Consider the following 24700-nt stretch of genomic DNA (forward strand, 5'->3'; position numbering starts at 1 on the left):
GTCTTTCACGTTAACGACCAAGTCTAGCTATCCAATATTATTTTATATTATTGCCGATAGCGTCAATCAATTTTTTTAAGCAATGCTAAATAAATAAAAGCGTGACAATATAATAATAAAAACTTTAATCATTTAATTAATTTTGAGAATTTTTAGAAAAAAGAAAAATGTAAACTTATTAGAGAAATTTTAAACATTCACAAAGGACATATTTTTATCATAAATTTGTCATACTTTTGTCCCTTTTATCATTTTCCTTTTTCTTCTCAACTAAATAAAAGGATCCCAAACGAGCACAATAAGTTGATCTGACAAATTTATTTTGGTATCTGATCCCCCATAATATGATAGCTAGGTTTTTATTTTTATTTTTTGAAATTTTATAATGATAAGTTGCATTCATTAAAAGTATGATTATCTGTATTTTGATTTGATTAATCCAGAAGATTACATAGCGATTTTGATTTTATTTAAAACTCAAATTTGGTGCAAGGAAGATTTAGCCTTATCGGTGCTGTATTAATTAGTTAGGTAGCCATTGTTGAACGCAGGAAGTGGCAGGTGGAAAAGCGGCCGGCGGTGGTCATTCACAGAAGAGGAATTGAAGTTTTCAGTTGTGTTGTTTGTGAAAAGATAGATTAAAGTAAGAAACGTGTGAATTTAGCTTTCCAGTTGCAATTTTTACACCAACGGTAAAGATTTGTTTAAATTTGAACACTATCTATAATTGATGTTTAAATTTTGGAAATCATAAAGATTTTGTGAGATTGTGTATTTAAATTTTCTTATAGTTCTTAGAGAAGTTAGTAAAGTAGCTCTTAATTAAGTCAAATTCCTTGGTTTATATATGTCAAATTTCCTGGTTTATATATAATTTTAGAACCTCAGCATTCCTATGAAACGATCTAGAGAAAAAAATACATAGCACTTATTATTATGAATAATATGATGTTTGTACATAAAAGAGTACTATATAACATAACAACACTAAACTCAAAAAATAGGACAACACATTTTTTTTTTATTGTGCATGAGTGAAATAATTTTTTTTCTTTCAGTGAATTTTTTTTGTCTCTGATATTATGCGTTATTTTTTTGTTCTAGTATTTAAGCAAATATCACTATTCTTTTCCTTTTCATGTTGATCTTCTCAAGTTTAATTAATTTTTGACACTGTTCTGGCTTGTGAAAATATTAGTTTCCTTCCTAGTTTAGCAGATATTGAAATATATATTTGGCAAGTGTTAGCAGCCGGAATTACGTTAATTATTTCAGGGACTTAAATTGCGAGTATTTAATTTCCTTCGTCAATGCTAGTATGCAAAAGGAAATTCCTATGAGAGGGAGCAAATGGTATCTGCCATGTGGTTTTAGATGTTACAGGGATTTGGGATAAATAGACAATCACAAGCCAGCAATGAATTGTGGTAAGATGAAGCGGTCTCGTGCTCTCTTGATTCTCTAACCTTGCTGAAAAATAAGCCAGCAATTTGTCATGTACACAAAAGAAATTTTAGAGTAGATTCAATTAATATATATATATATATAGTAATGATACAGCCACAAACTCTTGTACAAACTTATTTTGTACAAACTGACGTGGCATTAATTCATTGGTTGAATGAAAATATAAATTAATAAAAACAAATCATGTGGGCCAAGTGATATTTAATTCAACCAATCTTATCATACCACATCAGTTTGTACAAAATAAGTTTGTACAAGAGTTTGTGGCTGTATCATTACTCATATATATATATATATATATCATATGTGCAGTTAAATTAAATATAATTATTAATTATATGATACTTTTTTAAAATAAATATATACATAACACATTAATTGGATGTATTAATTATGATATATTTTAAAATTTTAAGTACACGTGGACTTTTCAACTTATATCTGACTGCAGATCTATTCTTTATGCAGTTAGTAGATATTCTGAATTTAGAATGTGTTAGAAATTGTACAATTTATGGTCAAAAAGTATTCAAAAGAACTCTTCATTACTATTTGAAATATCAAACTTGTTTAACTTACTCTGTTCAATTGATCATTTTCAATCTAATCACATCGGCAAAACTGATTCCCACAACACGATTGTGGGCATTATATTTTGATCACTACTTAAGTAGGTTAAGAAGAAGCTTTACCCATTGGAATGCTTATGCAGCGACTAATTGCGCACAATGAATAGATGAGATCATCATCTCTATATGTTTCTCATATTTAAAACAATAGCTGAACTTCGCACATTTTTTTCCCTCTTTCAAGCTCTCAGTATATTATTCAACCAAATACACGACGAACCCCACCCCCCCCTTCTCTTCAACCGCAAAAAAAATAGCACACCAATGATTAACTTTAATATAAAAGCATAGTATTGGAAGATGAGGAGTACAATATTAAAACTTTTTATTGTATCCAAAGCAAATCTTCAAATTCCCCCACTCTTGATAGAACCTAGTAAAACATGAAAATCACCAAGAGGAAGAAGGTCGAGCGAATGATGTAAGTGACAATGGAAAGCCCTAAAGAAGGTGCCAACATGGTGTATGTGCCTGTAACAAATGCTGCCACCATTGCTGCCATCGCAACCAAAGTGAAGGAAAGAGCAAAAACGAATAAAAAGACGTAGTTTTGAAATAACTTAACTGACAGAATGAAATGGACAAACGCAGTAGAAAGTGAGACGGCCATGGCTATGGCATCTGATACCAAAAATGATTGAAAAGCTGCATTTTTAGTGAGAATTGCAGTGCCCCTATTTTTGTTTGGGCCGTCTGTAAGATAGATTGTAACATTTTTTAATCTTTGGTTTGATGTTCTGGACAAAAACGGTTTGCCGTTTATTGAGAAAATGACTAACCGTTTAAATCTAGAGAGCATGTTTTTTGTTCTGGGATAAAACGGCTCACCGTTATTGAGAAAACGGCTAACCGTTTAAGTCCAGAGAGCATGTTTTCTGTTCTGGGATAAAACGGCTCACCGTTATTGAGAAAACGGCTAACCGTTTATTTATAGAGAGCAACGTATTTGACATTCTGGAATAAAACGGCTCACCGTTTATTGAGAAAACGGCTAACCGTTTATTTCCATAAAGGCGTCAACTAAAAAATGGTTAGCAAGCTTGAAAATTTCAAGTGTCAATCGTTGCAAATTCAAACCAAAAAAGTGTGTTTGAAGAAGTGCCATTTCGAACGGTTGTATTCTTTTATTAAACATCTTCTTCATAAAAGAAAGATATACAATTAGATTAATATTAGATTTTGCAGGTTTCATATATGTTCTGGAATTATAATCTTATTTGCTAGAGATTGTATTCAGGATTTGATATATCTTGGGGGTAATTTGCCATTAAAACTCTATAGCAAACCAAGATTGGTGAGGGCAAATAAAACCTTAAAGGAAAGTGTGCAAACACGTCTCAAATCCTAAGAAATATTCTTTGTTCTTTGCCTCCATATTCTTATAATTCTCCAACAATCTTTAAGGTTTTAATTTGCAAATGGAGGCTGAGAAGAGTTTGACATCATTTCTGAATCCTAGTGTCCATCTTGATCGTTTTGATGGAACTAATTTCACTCGTTGGAAGGGAAAATTGTTCTTTCTCCTTAATGTTCTTAAAGTGGCATATGTTCTTGATCCGAAATTGAAACCATTTCCAGAACCAAGAGAAGATGATACCGAAGTTGTTAAGGCTGCAAGGAAACGTCGTGAAGATGATGAATTGATGTGTCGGGGTCACATACTCAATACGCTTTCTGACAGGTTATATTATCTCTACAATTCTATGATTTCTCCGGTGGAAATTTGGAATGCTCTTGAGTACAAATACAAAACGGAGAAAGAAGGTACTGACAAATTCCTTGTATCTAAATATTTTGAATTTGTTATGGTAGACACAAAATCCATTATTGATCAAATACATGAGTTACAAATTATTGTTGCTAAGCTTCGAGAGTTAAAAGTTGAAATTTCTGAATCATTTCAAGTTGGGGCTATTATTGCTAACTTGCCTCAAAGTTGGAATGATTATAGAAAGAAACTCCTTTATAGTAAAGAGAACATAACTTTAGAAGAATTGCAAAAACACTTGGTAATTGAAGAAGAGACTAGGTCTCGCGAATCCAAGGATAAGCATGATTCTACTAAAGTTAATGTTGTTGAAGCTAGTAAATTCTCAAATAATTTTAAAGTCAAGAATGACAAGAAATTCAAGAAGTCCAACGCACAAAAGTTTTTTGGAAATTGTTTCTTTTGTGGTAAGAAAGGCCATCGCCAAAGTGATTGCAAATTCAAGAAGAAAAAGGAAGAAGTGAATTCCTATAAAGCTAATGTTATTGAAAACAAATCTAAAGAGATTTGTGCTATGCTTTCTAAAATGCAAATTGGCATGATTACCGAAACCAACATGGCTGAAACTAAGTCCTATGATTGGTGTCTCAATTCGGGTGCAACAATTCATGTTTGTAATGATAAGAAATTTTTCTTATCATACAAAGAAGAAACGGAAGGACAAATGGTTCTCATGGGGAACAATAATTCAGTCATAGTAGCAGGGAAAGGAGTAGTTGAGATCAACTTCACTTCTGGAAAGAAAGTCACATTGTATAATGTCTTTCATGTACCTTCTGTTAGGAAGAATCTTATTTCTGCTAGTTGTATGTGTAAGCATGGACTTAAGATTGTGCTTGAGGGTAATACTTGTATTATCTCAAAGAATGGATTATTTGTTGGGAAAGGGTATTCTTGTGATGGAATGTACAAACTCAGCATTAATAATAATAATATCAACTTAGCTTATATTGTTGAGTCTTGTGATGTTTGGCATGCTAGATTAGCACATTTGAACTTTAGATCTATGAAATACATGTCTAAGCATGGTTTGATTAATTGCAATGATGTTAAAGGTCATAAGTGTGAAATCTGCATCCAAGCTAAATTAACTAAGAAAGCTTTTCCTAAAGCTGAACGAAATACTCAAATATTGGATTTAATACATACTGATATTTGTGAGTATAATGGCATGTTAACAAGAGGAGGTAAGAGGTATTTTATCACTTTTATTGATGATTGTTCTAGATACACTTATGTGTATTTACTTAGAACAAAAAATGAAGCTTTTGATAAATTTAAAATTTTCAAAGCTGAAGTTGAGAACCAAAAAGATAAGAAAATCAAAATGGTTCGTAGTGATAGAGGTGGTGAATATTTCTCAATTGAATTTAATAATTATTGTGAAGAATTTGGAATTATTCACCAAAGATCAGCTTCATTTACTCCTCAACAAAATGGTTTAGCTGACAGGAAGAATAGGATTTTCACGGATATGATAAATTCCATGATCCTTAATGCAAAACTACCAAATAATTTGTGGGAGGAAGCATTACTCACTGCATGTCATATTCATAACAGAATTACATCTTTGAAAACACATATATCTCCTTATGAAATTTGGAAAGGAAGAAAACCAAACTTGATGTATTTAAGGGTCTGGGGTTGTTTAGCTTTTTATAAAATACATGACCCTAAGTCATCAAAGTTGAGTGCTAGAGGTATAAAAAGTGTTTTCGTAGGATATACTGAAAATTCCAAGGCTTATAGGTTGTTAGATTTAGATTCTAATGTGATTGTGGAATCTAGAGATATTGAATTTATTGAGAATAAATTTCAACATGATTATAATATTGAATTAGAATCAAGTATTGATCAACCATGTATTAATACTCCTGATACCTCCACTAACAATAATAAAAGGAAATAGTCTATGACATCTTTCGAACCAAGGAGGAGTCAACGTGAAAAGAAAGAAAAGAGTTTAGCTCCGGATTTTATTTCATCACAAGCACTCCTCTTCTTGGTTGAAGGGGATAAAAAGAATGTACTTAACAAAGTACCATTGTTGTTAAATATTGAAAAAGATCCAAAGACATTTAGCGAAGCTATGTCTTCTAGAGACGCTTCCTTTTGGAGAGAGGCGGTAAATGATGAAATGGATTCGATTATGTCGAATCAAACATGGGTCTTGGTTGATCTTCCTCCAGGATCTAAACCAATTAGTAGTAAATGGGTATTTAGAAGAAAGTACAATAGTGATGATTCTTTGCAAACTTTTAAGGCTAGATCAGTAGCCAAAGGGTTTAAGCAAAGAAATGGTATTGATTATTTCGATACATATGCTCCGGTAGCTAGGTTAACTTCTATAAGAGTGCTATTTGCAATTGCTTCATTGAACAATTTGTATGTGCATCAAATGGATGTTAAAACAACTTTTCTTAATGGTGATCTTGATGAAGAAATCTATATGGAACAACCTGATGGATTTGTTTTGCCAGGAAATGAGAAAAATGTATGCAAGTTAGTCAAATCTCTTTATGGTTTAAAGCAAGCACCAAAACAATGGCATGAGAAGTTTGATTCGGTAATTTTATCTCATGGTTTTAAGCATAATAATGCTGATAAATGTATATATTTTAAATTTACGAATGATTTTGGTGTGATTATATGCTTGTATGTTGATGACTTGCTTATCTTTGGAACAAATATGCAAGGAGTAGATGATACAAAGAAGTATTTAACTTTACAATTTAAGATGAAAGATCTTGGTGAAGTAGATACTATCTTAGGTGTCAAAGTGAATAAACATAGTGGGGGTTACTCGTTGTGTTAATCTCATTATATAGAGAAAGTGCTTCTTAAATTCAATTATTTGAAATTTAAAGAAGCTAATACCCCATATGATTCTATTATTAAATTACTAGAGAATTCAGGCCGAGTAGTAGCACAACTAGAATATGCTAGTGCTATTGGTAGCTTGATGTATGCTATGCATTGTACGAGGCCTGATATAGCATCAAGATTCACGAGTAACCCTAGCGTTGAACACTGGAAAGCAATTGGTAGGATACTTGGTTATCTTAAAAAGACTATTAATTTGGGTTTGTTTTATAATGATTATCCTGAAGTACTGGAAGGATATTCATATGCTAGTTGGGTAACCAATACAAGAGATAATAAATCCACTTCTGTTTGGATTTTTACAATTGCTGGAGGAGCGATTTCTTAGGCTTCAAAGAAACAAACGTGCATAACTCATTCAACAATGGAAGGTAAGTTTATAGCACTTGCAGCTGCAGGCAAAGAAGCAGAATGGCTGAGAAATTTGTTGTTTGATATAACATTGTGACCACAACCGACGCCATCTATTTCTTTGTACTGCGACAATGAAGCTACATTGTCTAGAGCTTATAATAAAGTGTATAATGGAAAGTCTAGATATATTAGCTTGAGACATGAATATGTGAAACAATTAATAGCAAATGGTGTTATTAATATTGTTTATGTTAGGACTAATAAGAACTTAGCAGATCCTTTAACAAAAAGTCTTTCAAGAGACTTAGTTAAGGATACATCTTTTGGAATGGGATTGAAACATTTACATAATAAAGTCACCAACGGCGGTAACCCAACTATGTAGTAGTTATACCGCTACTCCATAGTTAAATGGGTAATAACAAGTTGTTGTTATGTGACTGGTTTGGCACCGAGTAATAAATAATCCCATTCGAGATATTCGGTGCAAATAGCTACGAGGTTGAGATTGAGTATTTACTTTTAATGAAGTTCAAGTCTTATAGTAGCTAAAGACATGATTTGAAACTTCACCTAAGTGAACATAAGAAATGGTGCTAACTATTGTAAATGTTCATGAATCCAAGATAGAGCACAAGGCCGGAATAGTGCTAACTATTGGAACACTACTTTGAAATCTGAGATAGTTTATATGTGATGTATCTCTGACATTTACTTAAGAGACAAAGTTTAATGCTTAGCACACTATTGTCTTGTAAATGCTTTGAAATATACTTACTAATTAAAGGTTAAAATCGAAAGATACATTTTTGTATGTATAAGTTTATCATTAATAAATCTGAAAAATATTACAATCTAGTGGGGATTGTAACATTTTTTAATCTTTGGTTTGATATTCTGGACAAAAACGGTTTGCCGTTTATTGAGAAAATGGCTAACCGTTTAAGTCCAGAGAGCATGTTTTCTGTTCTAGAATAAAACGACTCACCGTTATTGAGAAAACGGCTAACCATTTAAGTCCAGAGAGCATGTTTTCTGTTATGGGATAAAACGGCTCACCGTTATTGAGAAAACGGTTAACCGTTTATTTACAGAGAGCAACGTATTTGACATTCTGGAATAAAACGGCTCACCGTTTATTAAGAAAACGGCTAACCTTTTATTTCCAGAAAGGCGTTAACTAGAAAATGGTTAGCAAGCTTGAAAATTTTAAGTGTCAATCGTTGCAAATTCAAACAAAAAAAGTGTCTTTGAAGAAGTACCATTTCGAATGGTTGTATTCTTTTATTAAACATCTTCTTCAAAAAGAAAGATATACAATTAGATTAATATCAGATTTTGCAGGTTTCATATATGTTCTGGAAATATAATATTATTTGCTAGAGATTGTATTCAGGATTTGATATATCTTGGGGGTAATTTTCCATTAAAACTCTATAGCAAACCAAGATTGGTGAGAGCAAATAAAACCTTAAAGGAAAGTGTGCAAATACGTCTCAAATCCTAAGAAATATTCTTTGTTCTTTGCCTCCATATTCTTATAATTCTTTAACACCGTCTTCATCATGCACCCTTGTTACCGCCGGATAAGGTGAATGCCGCAGCATAGGTTATTGTTGCTATGAGTTGCTACCACCACCAAAAGTCAGTCTCTTTTGACTTTATCTTTGAAAAAAAAAATTAATACACAACTGAATATTACTCAGTTAAACAATAAGTTGTATCTTGACCTTCTTCTATCTTTTAAAAGAATGAACCTTAAAAAAAAAAAAAACCTTGCACCTTGACCATATGACAAGTAAATGATGCATAATTTATTTCTGTTTTATTTATATACTATTTATGGATTAATAATAATAATAATAATAATAATAATAATAATAATAATAAAAGTCTTATAATTTTCTATATTCTCTATGGTTATTAGTCATTGCATAAATCCTCAAAAAATCAAAGATAAAATTAATTTATGATTTCATTTCAAATTTAAAATTATCTTTTTATTTTTCTCTTAATTAGTTGTGTTATTTATTTATTTATTCTTATTTCTTTTTAGTATATTCTTTTGTTCATCTACTATTATTATTTTTGTGTGTGCCTATTTTATCCATTTTGAAATAAAACTGTATTGAAAAACTTAAAAAAAAGAATAATAGAAAAATTAGTTTAATCTAAAAAAGGAGTAGTAAAAAAGATGTAATTTGAGTGAAGAAACAATAAGTGAAAATGGTATAATTGAATTAAATTTCATAGATTAGCAATAGTAGAATAGAATTTTATTTAATAATTTTACATTTCAGATTATTGGAAGAATTGATTTTAAATAATTAAATTTTATAATATAATTAATATATATTTTTCCTCAAATTTTAAGAAGAACTAATTAAGATCTGTTTGAGATTGAAGTTGGGCAGCTGTAGTTTTCAGCTATAGGTTAGAAGTTTTAGTATCAAAATGTTTGGTAAACATTAATTGCTGTAACTTAAAAGTTAAGTCGATTTGATTTTACATTTATATAATGAAAAATTTATTATATTTTCACTAATTTTATCAAAATTATTATTTAAAAATTATATTTATTATATATTATGAATTTTTATTATATAATTATAATTTTTTTCACAATAAATATATTTTAAAAGTTATAATACTTTAGTACCAAAGTGGGCCTAAAACCATTTACTAAAGCTATGATTGAGCCGGTCTTGCCAACTACTTACCATCACACAGCCGCCAACTTGTTTCCCTGTGATGTGAGCTCTGTTGCTTGAAGAAAACAGCAGGGGACCATACGGACGAGGCGCTCTTTCCTGTTGTTTTCGGTTCCATCGCTTTACAACAACTAGACATGGCCTTCCAATTATAGACTACTCGACGACAATCCATAGACCGAGCAATTTTATCCGTATGCACTTATCACCTGGCCACGTTTTCTAGCACATTATGAACTACCTCTCTTTTGAGTCTTTATGTTTTAAAGAATTTTATTTGTCATTATCTTAAAAAACTTTTATTTGACAGTTCATTGTTGTACTGTATATTACTCAGCTGACTGATAAGTTTGACCTAGATCATTTTGACAATTACATAAAAGCATTGATATTTTCACAAAGTTAGAACATAAATTTTGTATGGTATCAAATAAAGTTTATCATTTAAATAAGAAATGATGATGTTCAATTATTACAGGATACATTGTATGCCTATAATTGTTGATTAAATAATATATACAGAGATTCTTTGTCTACGCTCCATTTGACAATTAAATAACTACATAACTTTTGATTATATTACCAAATAATGTAATTTTATCACTTTTGATTCTATGTTCAAAGAATTCTAATCTAATAGATATTTCATTATGAGAAACCATTCTATAAACCAGCCTACACCCCAACCAGTGGGAGGATTATTTCTTAATATTAAAAGTGGATTCTAAAGTCGGATCCTTACTCTACCACATGTCAGAACATCAATAACCGATCTCATCATATCAGTATATTTGTGGTGAACTATCTCACGCTTAACCATTTGATAATTAATTAATTAATTATGTATTCAAAGATTCTCTATCTTTATTTTATTTTTTTAAATTTTTTGGGTTTTTATTTTATTTTATTTTAATAATTACTATGTTCTTTGCGATTTAAGATTCTCTCTTAAGTTAGTTATAATAATATTACAGATTCTTTATACAAGTTTGCATTTAATTTTTGTAGTTGTTTTGTAATGATGGAAGATTTTTTACAGCACTGAACTAATTATCATTGAAATGGAAATTAAAGGGGTGTGCAAATCGGTTTCCTGAACCTTATTTTAATCCGATCTATTTCTAATTCTTAATTCAATAAATTCGTAAGGGCTAATCCAAACACGAAAATATCGACCCCTAATTAAAGATATCAAGACACGAAGGTAGCCTTTCACTTTCTTTTTCAATCTTTTCTATCTTTATGTTATACTTGGAGTCAATGCCAAGTTCTGGCCATCCAAGTTGCTAAACATTTTCTACGAAAATACATAGATCACACCTCTTTCATGAGATGACTTCAAAGGACTTATCCATTGTACGTTACTACAATTTCTATCACATAATATAACTATATCACTTGAGAAAAATTTCTATAAGCTAGCCTATCACCTCAGCTGAAGGTAGGACCAACTACTTATATTTCTGCCATTTGTATATAAATTACTTTCTGATATTAAAATTTATAAATCCTAAAGTAAGATTTATTGACGATTCATAATAATGTTCCTACTCTACCATATGACAAAGTATAACATTTTTAGAGATTTTGTCTTTATTTTATTTATTTATATTTTAAACGGTGTTTCTGTTTATTTGATAATTAATATACTCTCTAGAGATCAAACTTTTCTCTTGAGCTAATTGTAATTAAGTTGCTTTAGCAAAATTTACAGTTCATTCCCGTAGTTGTTTTATAATGATGGAAGATTTTTTGCGACACTTAGGTTGTCATTTTTTTATTTTTTTCCCATTTAATAAGAATTCATTTTGTCCCAAAAAAAACTCCAAGCCTAACCTTTTGATAATTAAATAATGTAAACCTTCTTTTTTTAAAAAAATTTATATTACAGTTTACTCTGATTACATTAAGTCATTATCTGAGCTACTTCACACTTACAAAAATATATTTACAAAAAAAATATAAGGTTTCTAATAAAATTCAAAGTCATTCATTCTTTCTATAAAATATATTTACAAAAAAAATATAAGGTTTCTAGTAAATAGCTGTTAGCTAAGGCACCTAAGGCAATGTGATAAGTGGCTTTGTCGCAAAAGAAATGTGGATCTAATGGACCTCAGACACATTCCTTGGGCAAAGATTAGAGCAAGAAGCGAGAAGGGAGGAGTGGCTACTCTATCGTTAATTATTGAATAAATCAAATCTGTTAATCCAATTTAAACACCCAATTTATATGATAATTCCGAATTTTAAAACATTAATAATACTGACGACAGGAGGTTTTGCTAGATTTTGAAATATTTAAGGGTTTTCGCTATATTTTAACAAACAAGAAGGGGGATAACACTTAATATTTATCGTGTTTTTGTGTGTAACTCATTTTCACTGCTTTAATGTCAGTTATGACATTAACATTGAACTGATCTCTATCAAGACTAGCTTCAAGTGTTGCCCTACTACAACTAGTAACAATAAAGGATAATTAATGAAAATATAGTAAAATGAAAGTTTTTTTTTGAAGATATAATAATGGAATGATAGATTAATATATTTATTTAATATTTTGTAATTAAATATTACAAAATATTAATCACCTTTGTCATTAACTTGTAGTAGCAATGATGGACAAATTTCAAGTATTCGTTGCACGAACTCCGTTGGATACCCTCGCTCCTTCTTGGTGGGATGCAATGTTGACATGAAGGACCGTATTCTCATCGTGAGTCACCATGCTTACAAGTTCATCTTTTGCAATTTCGACAAAGGGTTCAATTTCACCCTTAGCTGCAGCCCTGTACAGGTCAGTATTCATGTTTGCGAATGTGATGGTTTATTTAAGTAATTGTCTGATGCTTACTAGTTAATCCTGAACCCGGATACCTTTGAGTACTGCAGCTTGCCGCCTGATCGATCGATATCCTTTGCTTGCCCCATCACATTTGACAATTGACATTTTTCTTTCACTTTTTGTCAGGCGGGCAAAGAACCAAAATGACTCGAGAGTAGACGAAGCTATATTATGCACCTTATTCTTTGCCTCTTTTTTATGTAACGATTCTTGCTATTGGGTTACCGATTATGGGTATGATTGGGATTGCATTAGCTTCTCAAATAATTTATTTTAGGATAGATTTTGAAGTAGTCAGTTTTATTAATAACTTAATACATGTTTGTAAATTAAAATTATATTGAGAATGTCAAATAAAACGGTATTGAATGAAGTTTTTAAATGCATGATCCGCACTTGACAAAAGTATGATCCGCAATTATTAAAGACACGATCCACACCGAACAGATTGACATATTTCCTTCCATAATCACATATGTAATCTTTGAAAAAAATTTAGTCTCTGCATTTATAAATAATATTCAATATATAATGTTTTATTTTAAGAAATGAAAAACAAGTTTCTTCAAATTATACCATAATAATTTATAATATAATTTGAGATGCATGTTTGGTAAATTAATAATAAAAAGAAATATGTAAATTGAAATGACGAAAGTGAACTAATGATATTATTTGGTTATATTACAAACAATTAAAATTTTAAATCAAAAAATTAAAATTTATTTCGAAGTAAATTATTCAATAAAGAAATATTTTTATGTTTTTCAACTTTCTATTTATATTTTCTTTAAATCATTACGTTAAGTACGATCTTTTTTTTTGGTTAACTTTCCGTTCATATTTCAAAAAATAATTAACTTGTGTTTATACTCACTTTAAAATTAAAAAAATTTACTAAGAAATTGAAAATAGATCACTGGAAAATTTGAAAATAGCTCATCGGCCAATCACCGGCGATGAGGAAGGATGTCGCCCTCAGAACGCACCGCCATCATCATTGAAATCCTAGTTCACCGATAAGACCCTTACTATCATGATCGTCGGAAAATAGTGAACAAGTTCACCGCACGCAACGGTCAAAATTTCAGATACTGCCGGAAATGGTCCGTTATCAATACCGCTTATACCAATCAAACCATAAGATCATGATGTGCTCAAATATAGCGTAAGATTTTGTCAGAAAATGGCCAATCCTACTACACGCGCAATTCATGAGGAAGGTTGCAGCATCTCCGCTGTGAAACCGAACCGCTGGGGATGGAAATATTCACTCCGTTGCATAGATCGTTGGATTCGGACTTTTTCTTTTTTTCTATGCTAACAATGTTTCACAAGCTTGAATGCCAATGTCGACAATGGCAGCTCCCCGCCGGCGACGGTAGCCTCTGGTTTTCAGTTTTATTTATTTTTTGATATTGAATAAAATTCAAATAAATATTTAATAGGTAATAAGGTAATTAAATTTAAATATTGACGCAAGGTTATTTTGGGATTAGGAAAAATCAAAGAGGGTAAAAATGACATATAAACAATTCATAATCAGATTTTAGCACTCCCTTCTAAAAATATTCTTTCTTTCCGTGACCAACTTGAAGGACATGGGCCAAGGGTCAAACTTCTTCCTGCGCACTGTGAATGAGGCGTGGGGTGTTCGGTATCTGTCCAGGTATTCTTTTTGTTTCTAAATTTCACGGCAAAACAAATAATATTTTGAGCCTCACATAATTTGCCTTGATTTTGGGGAAAAAAATAGAATTGGAAAGCAAATTAAATTATTTTTTCTTTCATAATTTCTCACTAATTTTCTGAAGAAGCAATTTGGATCGTAATGCAACGTAATATACGATCAATTGAAATTAAGTTAAAAAGAAATGCAGTGAATGCATCAATATATACATTTTTTAAAAAATTGTAACATAAATCTTCCCTTCCGCTGCTCCCATGGAAACTTCACTTCTCCGTCAATCCCTACCTCCTCTCCCAACCCCGACGGGGATTCTTTTGAAAACCACCCTCCTGCATTCGACAACAATCCTTTTTCCAAACAAAATATATTCTCTCTAGACCCTTTTTCAATCACTCTCTCTTTTCCTTGCCCTCACCATCACCGTCACCAACGTAACCAAATTTTTTCAGTTTCTCGCGTGCCTGAGGCGGTTTCAGGCGGTTATACTTATTGGGTTTGTTCCATTTATCTAACCAACTGCTACTACAACATAAGTTAGCATTATCATGTTGAGAAAAAAAATTTATTCCTGGATAAAGAACAAAATTTTCTTGGCGGGTTTTTTTCATGGGCAGAGTTTGAAGAGGAATTTTTATAAAAGAAATTATTTTTAAGAGGAATTGTGTAACCGCACCCGAAGAAATGAAAATGGGTACCGTGGAACTTTGAAAAGTATTAGAACAAGAATCAATCAGTCCTTGATCTTAGCCACTAACTTAGCATATTGTAATATTCATTCTCCTTTATATTCTTTCCTTTCTATTATTTGACCGTTTGGTACTTGCCTTAGATGATTCTAGTATTTTGTATATAAGGATCTTGTACACAGCAAATTATATATGAGCATTTCCACAATTCTTTACATGGTATCAGAGCAAATTTTGCTCATTTCTGCTTTTCTCTTTGACAATCATGTCTAGTAGTTTGAATCCAATATTAGAAACATCAAATTCCCTCATTACCGATGTTTCTTCACCATACTTTCTTCATTCATCTGATCATCCTGGAGCCATTCTTGTATCTAATGTGCTAACGGGTGATAATTATTCAACATGGAAAAGATCCATGAAGATGGCATTAAATGCCAAAAACAAATTGGGTTTTATTGATGGAAGCATACAAAAACCTTCATCAACCTCACAAGATTTAAAAACTTGGGAGCGATGCAATGACATGGTCCTTTCATGGATGCTCAATGGAATAGAGAAAAATCTTGCCAATAGCCTCATCTATTGTGATACTCCACGCTCTCTTTGGCTTGGGTTGGAAGAACGTTTTTCACAAAGTAATAATCCGCGGATTTATGAACTTAAGAGAGCCATATGCAATCACCAGCAAGAGCAAAAATCATTAGTGATTTATTTTAATACTTTGAAATTTTATTGGGATGAATTGTCCACATTAACCATTATTTCTTCTTGCAAGTGTGAAACTTCAAATGAATTGCAGGGATTACTAGAGACTGAAAAGTTGTTTCAATTCCTAATGGGTCTCAATGATTCATATTCTTCGGTACGAAGTCAAATCTTAGCCATGGAACCACTTCCAAATGTTGGAAAAGCATATTCAATTATTCATCAGGAAGAACGTCAACGACTTCTCCATGTTTCCAGTCAACCATCTATTGAATCAACAGCCTTGACAGCCAATAATAAGACTCAAATGACCAGCCGTCAAAATCATTCACATCTTAGCCATTTGCATGGAGTACAAGAGACACAAGGACGAGGTAGACCTTTCTGCGATCATTGCGAGAAATATGGGCATATAAAAGCCAAATGTTACAAAATTGTTGGCTACCCACCAAACTGGAAACATTCAAATCGATCGCATGTTGCTGCTCCTGCAACCACGAAGCCACAACAACTAAATGATCATCCCATTCCAACAGACAAGAATTCATCATCTCAGCCTACTATCCAAATTCCCGGTCTCACGGCTGAACAATATCAACAGTTATTATCTATACTTTCAACAAGTGAGCAGCCATCTACTGCAAACTTAGCTGGTAAAATCATTCCTTTTTGCAATTCTGCTATTAACTCATATAATAATTCTTGGATAATTGATAGTGGGGCATCTGATCACATGACTCCTAATATTTCTTCATTTAAAAATTTTGTGCCCATGTCTCATGTCAAACCCGTGAGACTACCAAATGGCACAACTGTTCCTACAACAAAATGTGGATCCATTAAATTATCCTCCTCTTTGACTTTAGATAATGCCTTATTCGTTCCTCATTTTAATTTTAATCTATTATCTGTAAGCAAGCTAACCAAGGATTTGAACTGTGCTGCTATATTTTTCCCTTCATTTTGTGTTTTTCAGGACCTTTCAACGAAGAAGCTGATTGGAAAGGGTGAAGTTCGGGATGGACTATATTATTATGAGCATATCAACGGTCATTCTTCCCTTCCTTTAGTAATGAACGTTGCAAAGGAACCCAATTCCAATCTTTGGCATTTGCGACTCGGTCACCCTTCTAAAGACCGAATGCAGCGTTTGTCTTTTATTTCTGATATTGCATCATTTAATTCTTGTTGTGAAATTTGTCAACTTTCAAAAAATACCAGAAGTTCATTTCAATTGAATAAAAATCGTTCTGATATGCCATTTCAATTAATTTTTTGTGATATTTGGGGACCTCATCGCACATCTACATATACGGGAGCATATTATTTTCTTACTATTGTTGATGACCATACTCGTTGTACTTGGGTTTACCTCATGCGGCACAAGTTTGAAGCTTTTCAATTATTAAAAAACTTTTACTTCTTGATCAAAACACAATTTCACACACAAATTAAAAAAATTCGTACTGATCAAGGACGTGAATTTTTATCAAATCAGATGCAATCTTTTTTTCATGAGCATGGCATCTTGCATGAACGCACTTGTGTTGAGACACCTCAACAAAATGGGGTAGCAGAACGCAAGCACCGACATATTTTAGAAGTTGCACGTGCATTATGTTTTCAAGCACATTTACCTTTGTCTTTCTGGGGAGATTGTGTTTTAACTGCAACCCATTTGATTAATCGTATACCCACTCCTAATCTTGGTGGTCAATCTCCTTATGAAATGCTTTTTAAGACTAAACCTCACTATGATCGTCTTCGTGTCTTTGGCTGTCTTTGTTATGCTCATTCCAACAGTGCTAATCGTCATAAATTTGCTCCCCGTTCTACCAAGTGTATATTTGTTGGTTACCCATTTGGGTATCCCGGATACAAAGTTTATGATATCATTAACAAAAAGACTTTTATTTCTCGTGATGTTACTTTTGTGGAAACTGAATTCCCATTCAAAACTATCACCAATCAACAAGAAAATAACAATGTTTTACCTCTTCCTATCATACTTCCTGCCAATGAAAATGCACAGCTCCTTCCAACTTCTTCCAATGAGCAGCCACTCCACCAAGGTACATCTGATTCAGTAGTTCTCCCTTCTCCACCTCTTCGACGGTCCCAACGACAGTCTTGTCGTCCAAATTATCTTCAGAATTATATTTGCTCTACTGCACTTCACGGTACATTTGGCAACTCTAATATTTTTACTAATCATCCACCATTGGTAAGTTCTTTATATCCATTATCCAAGTATTTATCATATGACAAGTTTTCTAGTGATCATGTAGCCTTTCTTTCAGCCATATCTCACGATGTTGAACCAACTACATATTCTCAAGCCGTTCAACATGCTCATTGGCGCAATGCTATGGATATAGAGATTAAAGCTTTGGAGCAAAGTAACACTTGGACAATACAAGATCTACCTCCCGGCAAGAAACCAATTGGTTGTAAATGGGTGTTCAAAATTAAAAGAAAAGCTGATGGTTCTATTGAGAGATATAAAGCACGCCTTGTTGCTAAAGGATACACACAAACTGAAGGTTTGGATTACCATGAGACATTTGCACCTGTTGCAAAACTTGTGACTGTTCGATGTGTATTGGCAATGGCAGCTATTCGAGGGTGGTTATTATTTCAGTTAGATGTTCATAATGCATTTCTTCATGGTGACTTGCATGAGGAAATTTATATGACCTTACCTCCAGGAGTTCGTAAACAAGGGGAGTCTTCTCAATTTTGTCGGTTAAACAAGTCCCTTTATGGTCTCAAGCAAGCTTCTCGAAATTGGTTTGAAAAATTCTCATCCGCTCTTAAACAAATTGGTTACATTCAATCTTATGCTGATTCTTGTTTGTTTACTAATATGCACGATTCTCATTTTACATTGGTGCTTGTGTATGTTGATGATATAATAATTGCTGGTAACCATCTTGACACTATAACTGCATTGAAGATGTTTTTGCAGGCTCAATTTCATATTAAAGACTTGGGAACTTTGAAATATTTTTTAGGAATTGAAGTGGCTCGTTCAAAGCAAGGGATTTTCTTAAATCAAAGGAAATATGCTTTAGATATACTTCAAGACAGTGGACAATTAGGCACACGACCATCTTCTTTTCCAATGGAACAAAACTTGAAGCTCTCTAACGATCAAGGAACCCTTTGTCAAAATCCTGACCAATACCGACGACTTGTAGGACGTCTCATCTATTTGACAATCACCCGGCCAGAAATTACATATGCTGTGAACATACTTAGTCAATTTATGCACACTCCAAGACGACCACATTATGATGCTGCCCTGCGTGTCTTACGTTACATCAAATCTTCTCCTGGCACTGGTATCCTCTTGTCCTCCACTAGCTCTTTGGAACTCTCTGCCTTCTCAGATTCAGATTGGGCAAGTTGCCCCATGACCCGTCGATCCACCACTGGATATTTTATCATGCTCGGCAACAGTCCTATTTCTTGGAAAACCAAAAAGCAACCAGTTGTATCGCGCTCTTCCGCTGAAGCCGAATATCGAGCCATGGCGACAACAACATGTGAATTGGTTTGGTTGAAAACTCTGCTTCGTGATCTTCATGTGACCCATCCAATGCCTATAACTTTACATTGTGACAATCAAGCTGCGCTTCATATCGCTGCCAATCCCATCTTCCATGAGCGTACCAAGCACATAGAAATAGACTGCCATCTTGTTCGTGAAAAGCTTCATGCCAAAATCATTTCCTTAACTTATGTACCTTCACGACAACAATTGGCTGACATTTTTACCAAAGCTCTTGGTAAAGATCAATTTCAATATCTTCTTGGCAAGTTGGGAGTTACGGATCTTCACTTCCGAACTTGAGGGGGAGTATTAGAACAAGAATCAACCAGTCCTTGATCTTAGCCACTAACTTAGCATATTGTAATATTCATTCTCCTTTATATTCTTTCCTTTCTATTATTTGACCGTTTGGTACTTGCCTTAGATGATTCTAGTATTTTGTATATAAGGATCTGGTACACAGCAAATTATATATGAGCATTTCCACAATTCTTTACAAAAAGGATGACTGAAACAAATCGAAAATGGTTGTTGCTGGGCAGAACTGGCGACTAGGGACTAGAGCCATATCATTAATTAGCTAAAGATCTTCTGCGCATAAACTAAATTTAGTGAAAAAGCAGGCATCGATTGCCACTGTTTTGAGGCTACGAATTTGAGGCTTTGGGTTTCCGAAGCTCAGCAGCAATTAGACGCTGACATATTTCTCAAGACTGTATTTTGCCATGGCTACGTTATCTGTGGCGGGGAAAAATATCTAAGGTAATAGTATTTGGATTATAAAAAATGAATAAAAAAATAAAATTATAAAAAACAGGGAAATTAGATATATAAATATTATCTGCTTCCTAACTGAAAAGAAAATAGAAATAAAAAATTTTGAAGATATTAATATGCATTGGAAAATCTTTTAAAAGTAAAATAAAAAAGAATAAAATATTAACACAAGACTTGTCCAGTCCTATTGTGACCAAGTTTTACTCCTAAACTTACAAAAATATTACATGTAAAAATCCTATATTACGTACTGACATTAATTAAAGTATGAATTTTAAGAACTACATGGAGTAGCGCCAAGTAAAAGTGTCCTTCTATTCTAATATAAAAGTATAATACTCGTTCTATAGAATGGAAATTCTTTTTTCATGTAACAGAGGTCTTTTCTTTTTGTTTTTTCTTAAAAACAAATTTTTTGTTTTATGTTATAGAACATTGACAATTTGAAAATTACCACAAGTAGAGAATCCTAAACTGCCCAAAGTTGTTCAATTCTGAACAAGCCAACAACAGTCATAAAGCCGTATATTAATGCTAATCAATCTAATCCCATTAGTTCATGTGAAATCATATTCTGATACTAACTATTTGTGAAATTACGGGTAAAACTTAATTAGTTTAAAAATCAACTTTCCATGTGGGGCTTTAGATCTTAATATATTTTTGCAAGTGAATTAATGTTAAGACATTAAAATGTTAAAAACTTTGCAGGACTTAAGTGATATGACAACATGAAAGTACAAGATAGCATAGCATTGCCTCCAAAATGTTAAACATAAGTGCGTTTGCAGAGTGTTTCGAACATTTCAATATTGTCCGACTCAAGCTCAGTGAAGAACAAACACAGGTCAAGCTTTTCATCATTACAATTCGAATCCAGCGTACGCTATATAAAATATAAAGATGCCATTACACCATCATCTGATGCTAGAATATTCTTTTTTCTTTTTTTTTATTTTAACCCACCCATCACTTGATCTCTTCATCTCAGTTCAGTTCTAGTTCTATGTGCATTTGCAGGTTTTAATTTCTCTTTAAACCCTGAAGGTTATTTAAGTTCTTTGCGCATTGCATAAATATTCTGTGTTTTTTTGTATTGGGTATTAGGACTATGGCCTTCATAGTGAATGTTGTGAAATGGGATCTTTAGAAATGGTTATGACACTTGTTTACATTCCTCCAAATTTTGAAATTTTTGTTGGTAATGTTGAGTTCTTTTCATGTTAGCTGCAGAGAGTACTGGTACTTTTGGCTGTTTTTGGTGTTACTGAAGAGCTAGCTAGCATAAATTGCTTTAGATATTTAACATGAGTCAATACGCAAGAGAAGGTATGTATACAACCAAATAGATTATTGATGTGTAATGATCAGAAACACTGATGTGTTGATGAGAATAAATTAGTCTGTTCAAAATGTATATCATTCGCAATGTAACTGAAAATGATCCTTTAGTGATTTATCAGATTTCTTAACAGCATTTTACTGCAATGGCTAATGATATGCATAGAATCTGGAAGAATTCTGGTTGGTTAATCTGTAATAGTCCTACTTATTTTAGTTGTTTTGATGTAGAGGAGAAATGTTTTTCGAAGTGGAATTGCTCAGGATGTATCAGTGCCTGCTAAAAGTTTGGACAGAAACGGGCTGCAGATTCCTCAGCGATATTTGTAACACGCCTGTTGAAGGGCTTGATAAACGAGAAGGCTTGCAAGGATCACTGTTACTTTCTTTCAGTAACCAACTTGAAGAGCATCGGCAGAGAGCGGGGATCTGTGAATGAGTCAGGGGTTGTGTTCTCCCCTGTAACATTTCTATGTCGCACTTTCTTGCCTGTCAAGGGAGAAATCATGCATGGAGTCATGTATGCAACATTTAGCTTTGGGGTCATATAGCGGTGTGGTCCTGTGAAGTATGCTTTAATGTCACCTCGACGGATGCCAACTTACCGCTATGTTTCTAGGGAACAGCCATTCTTCTCAAATGAACAACAAGCAAAGATAGGGAATGGCTTAGTGGTCCAGTTCTTGGTGACTGCAGTGCAATAGATTGACGAAGGGAGAAATCTAAAAAGGAAGTATTTGGTATTTGGTAGAGTAGAGGGTGAATCACTTGGACCAGTTTCATTATCTGGTCGGACTGGAACTTGAGATATTAACTTGCAAATGCTTGTACATATTATGCAGGTATAGTGAATGGACTTGCATTTGCTTGCAGTACAAGCAAGAGAGGTTTATATAAATTATTTTTTTTAAAAAAAAAAAATCTTATGGATATGTAGCTGCTACTTTTTTATAAGCCTAGAAGGCTAGTTTCCCAGTATATTTTCTCAATCATTTTGTTAAGAAACAATTTGTATCTAGTTGCAATGAAAAGGTATGATTATTTTATATAAGATTTATTTTTTTTTACAAAATTTTGGTTATACAAATTAGAAAAGGAAATGACTTTGAGACTTGCAATTTGAGTCTATATTACTAAGTTTATTCAGTTTCGATAGCATAAGCCAGCTCAAGTTCAAGAATCCAAAAAGGTGGAATCAGAGAGGAAAAGTTTATGAGAACTGAGTACTAAAACTAGACCCACTACATATCTTTTATATATTATTTATCTATTTATAAATAAGCTCCTAACACATTAACACCTGATAAAATTGATTATATTACCCTCATATTACAGAGTTTTCACCCATACAATATAAAGAGTATTTTAGTTAATTGCTAATATTGGAATGCTAATATGCTACTTGCAATTTCATGTTGACCTTGTATTTGTACTTAATCCTCTTTTGATGATAATCGCTCAACACAAAAGAGGATTAGGTACAATCTCAGTTGTAGTAATGTATACACATATAGTATGGCACTGAGAATAAAGATTGAAGAGATGGAAATTACATATTAACAACTAGACAACAGAGACAGAAACATGCTAATTTCTCCGACATGGAGATTTATTTTTTTTCTAATTATATCATGAAGCCCAACAACCTTTGCGCCAATCCATAAGCAAACTCGAACATGGCGAAAAGCACAAAGAGGATGAACCTCAAACCAAGGACACAATTAGCAACGGAAAGCCGTAGAGAAGGTGCCAACATTGGGGGTGTGCCTCTAACAAATGCAACCGTCATTGCTAACATGGAAGCCGGGATGAAACAATGAGCCACATTGACAAGAAACGTCATTTGCCGAAGGGTCTTAGTTGAAATAAGGAAATGGATAAAAATAGCTGAAAGGGAGAGGACCATGGCCATGGCATTAGCTATAACAAATGCTTGAAAAGCTGCATTTTTTTTTCTGAGAATTGGAGTGCTGGGGATTGGGCCTTCTTGAGCCCAGTAACCACCGGGTAATATGAACCCCACATCGAAGGTAACTGTTGCTCTGAGTTTGGACGCCACAGTTTGTTGCGGTTTTAGATCTTTTACTTCATCATCAAGCAACATTTTTTTATTTTTGCACCTGGATAACATATCAAAAGAATCTCCTTTTTATCACCATTTGGATATTTTTAGCATCTTCTATCACGCGGAATTTGTTAAAATGTTAATTAGAAATGTTGGAATGCTACTTTCAATTTCCAGTTGACCTTCTCAAGCTCTTGAAGGTGAAAACTGTTGGCATCTGGTTATCCGATTTGTAATTATACCGTTGTCCTACATTATCCAAAAGAAAAAATCTCTTCACAATTTGAAATATCAAATTTGTTTCTCCACTTAATTAGGTTAAGAAGAAACTTTACCGATTCGAATAACTAATACTCATTCCGCCGTTGAAGATTCTTGATTAAAATAAATTTGGAATGCTTATGCAACAACTAATTCTGCATCATAAATAGATGATATCATTTCTTTCAAGCCCTTAGTACCTTTGACAACCTTGAAACAATACACCAAATAAGATAGTGTAACAAATTTCAATCACAACTGATAGCTCTAGATCATAACAGTGGGATGATGCTAACATAATTATAGTACTAGAGAGAGGTATACAATAACTTTTATTGGAACCATAAGCTAATCTTCGTCTTCCATTTCCTCTTCCACTGTTCTTGAAAAAACCATGGAAATCATGAAAAACGCCCAGAGGAAGAAGGTCAAGCCAATGATACAAGTAGCAATGGCAAGCCCTAAAGAAGGTGTTGCCAGCATTGCATATGTGCCCGTAACAAATGCTACCATCATTGCCTCCATGGCAAATACGGTGAAGTAAAGAGCAAAAACGAATAAAAAGATGAATTTTTTAAAGTACTTAAGTGACAGAATGAAATGGACAAAAACAGCAGAAAGTGAGAGGACCATGGCTATGGCGTCTGATATAACGAATGCTTGGAAAGCTGTGTTTTTACTGAGAATTGCAGTGCCCCTGTTTGGGCCGTCTTCAGTGTCACTCTTGTAACCACCGGGTAAGGTGAATGCCGCAGCAAAGGTTACTGTTGCTATGAGTGCTGCCACTACCAAATGATATTCTGATGCTTTTTCCACTCCAAAGATATTTTCATCTAAATATTTCCATAACAGATGAACTTCTTTTTTGTTCATCTTGACGACACCGTCTGGATATTGTCCACTGCCATCAGCTTTGGACAATTCTTCAATTTCTTTCTGCAATCATATTTACTAAT

At 33.0% G+C, this 24700-nt stretch overlaps 1 protein-coding gene across 4 annotated transcripts in view; it reads right to left on the minus strand.

Moving 5' to 3' along the window:
* The window catches only part of LOC112497017 (ankyrin repeat-containing protein At5g02620-like), a 72772-nt gene that overhangs the window by 45945 nt on the left and 2127 nt on the right, over positions 1–24700 (minus strand). Inside the window, exon 3 of one of the 4 annotated variants that reach the window (XM_052437075.1) lies at positions 24487–24680. The exons of 2 other annotated variants lie outside the window; for them this stretch is intronic. In XM_052437075.1, the coding sequence (XP_052293035.1) occupies positions 24487–24680 (194 nt within the window). Of the gene's footprint in view, positions 1–23923; positions 24681–24700 lie in introns of those variants that run through there. One more of the 4 variants, XM_052437079.1, reaches the window with a different exon arrangement.

Source organism: Citrus sinensis, chromosome 1, assembly GCF_022201045.2.
Source record: "Citrus sinensis cultivar Valencia sweet orange chromosome 1, DVS_A1.0, whole genome shotgun sequence".
NCBI lineage: Eukaryota > Viridiplantae > Streptophyta > Magnoliopsida > Sapindales > Rutaceae > Citrus > Citrus sinensis.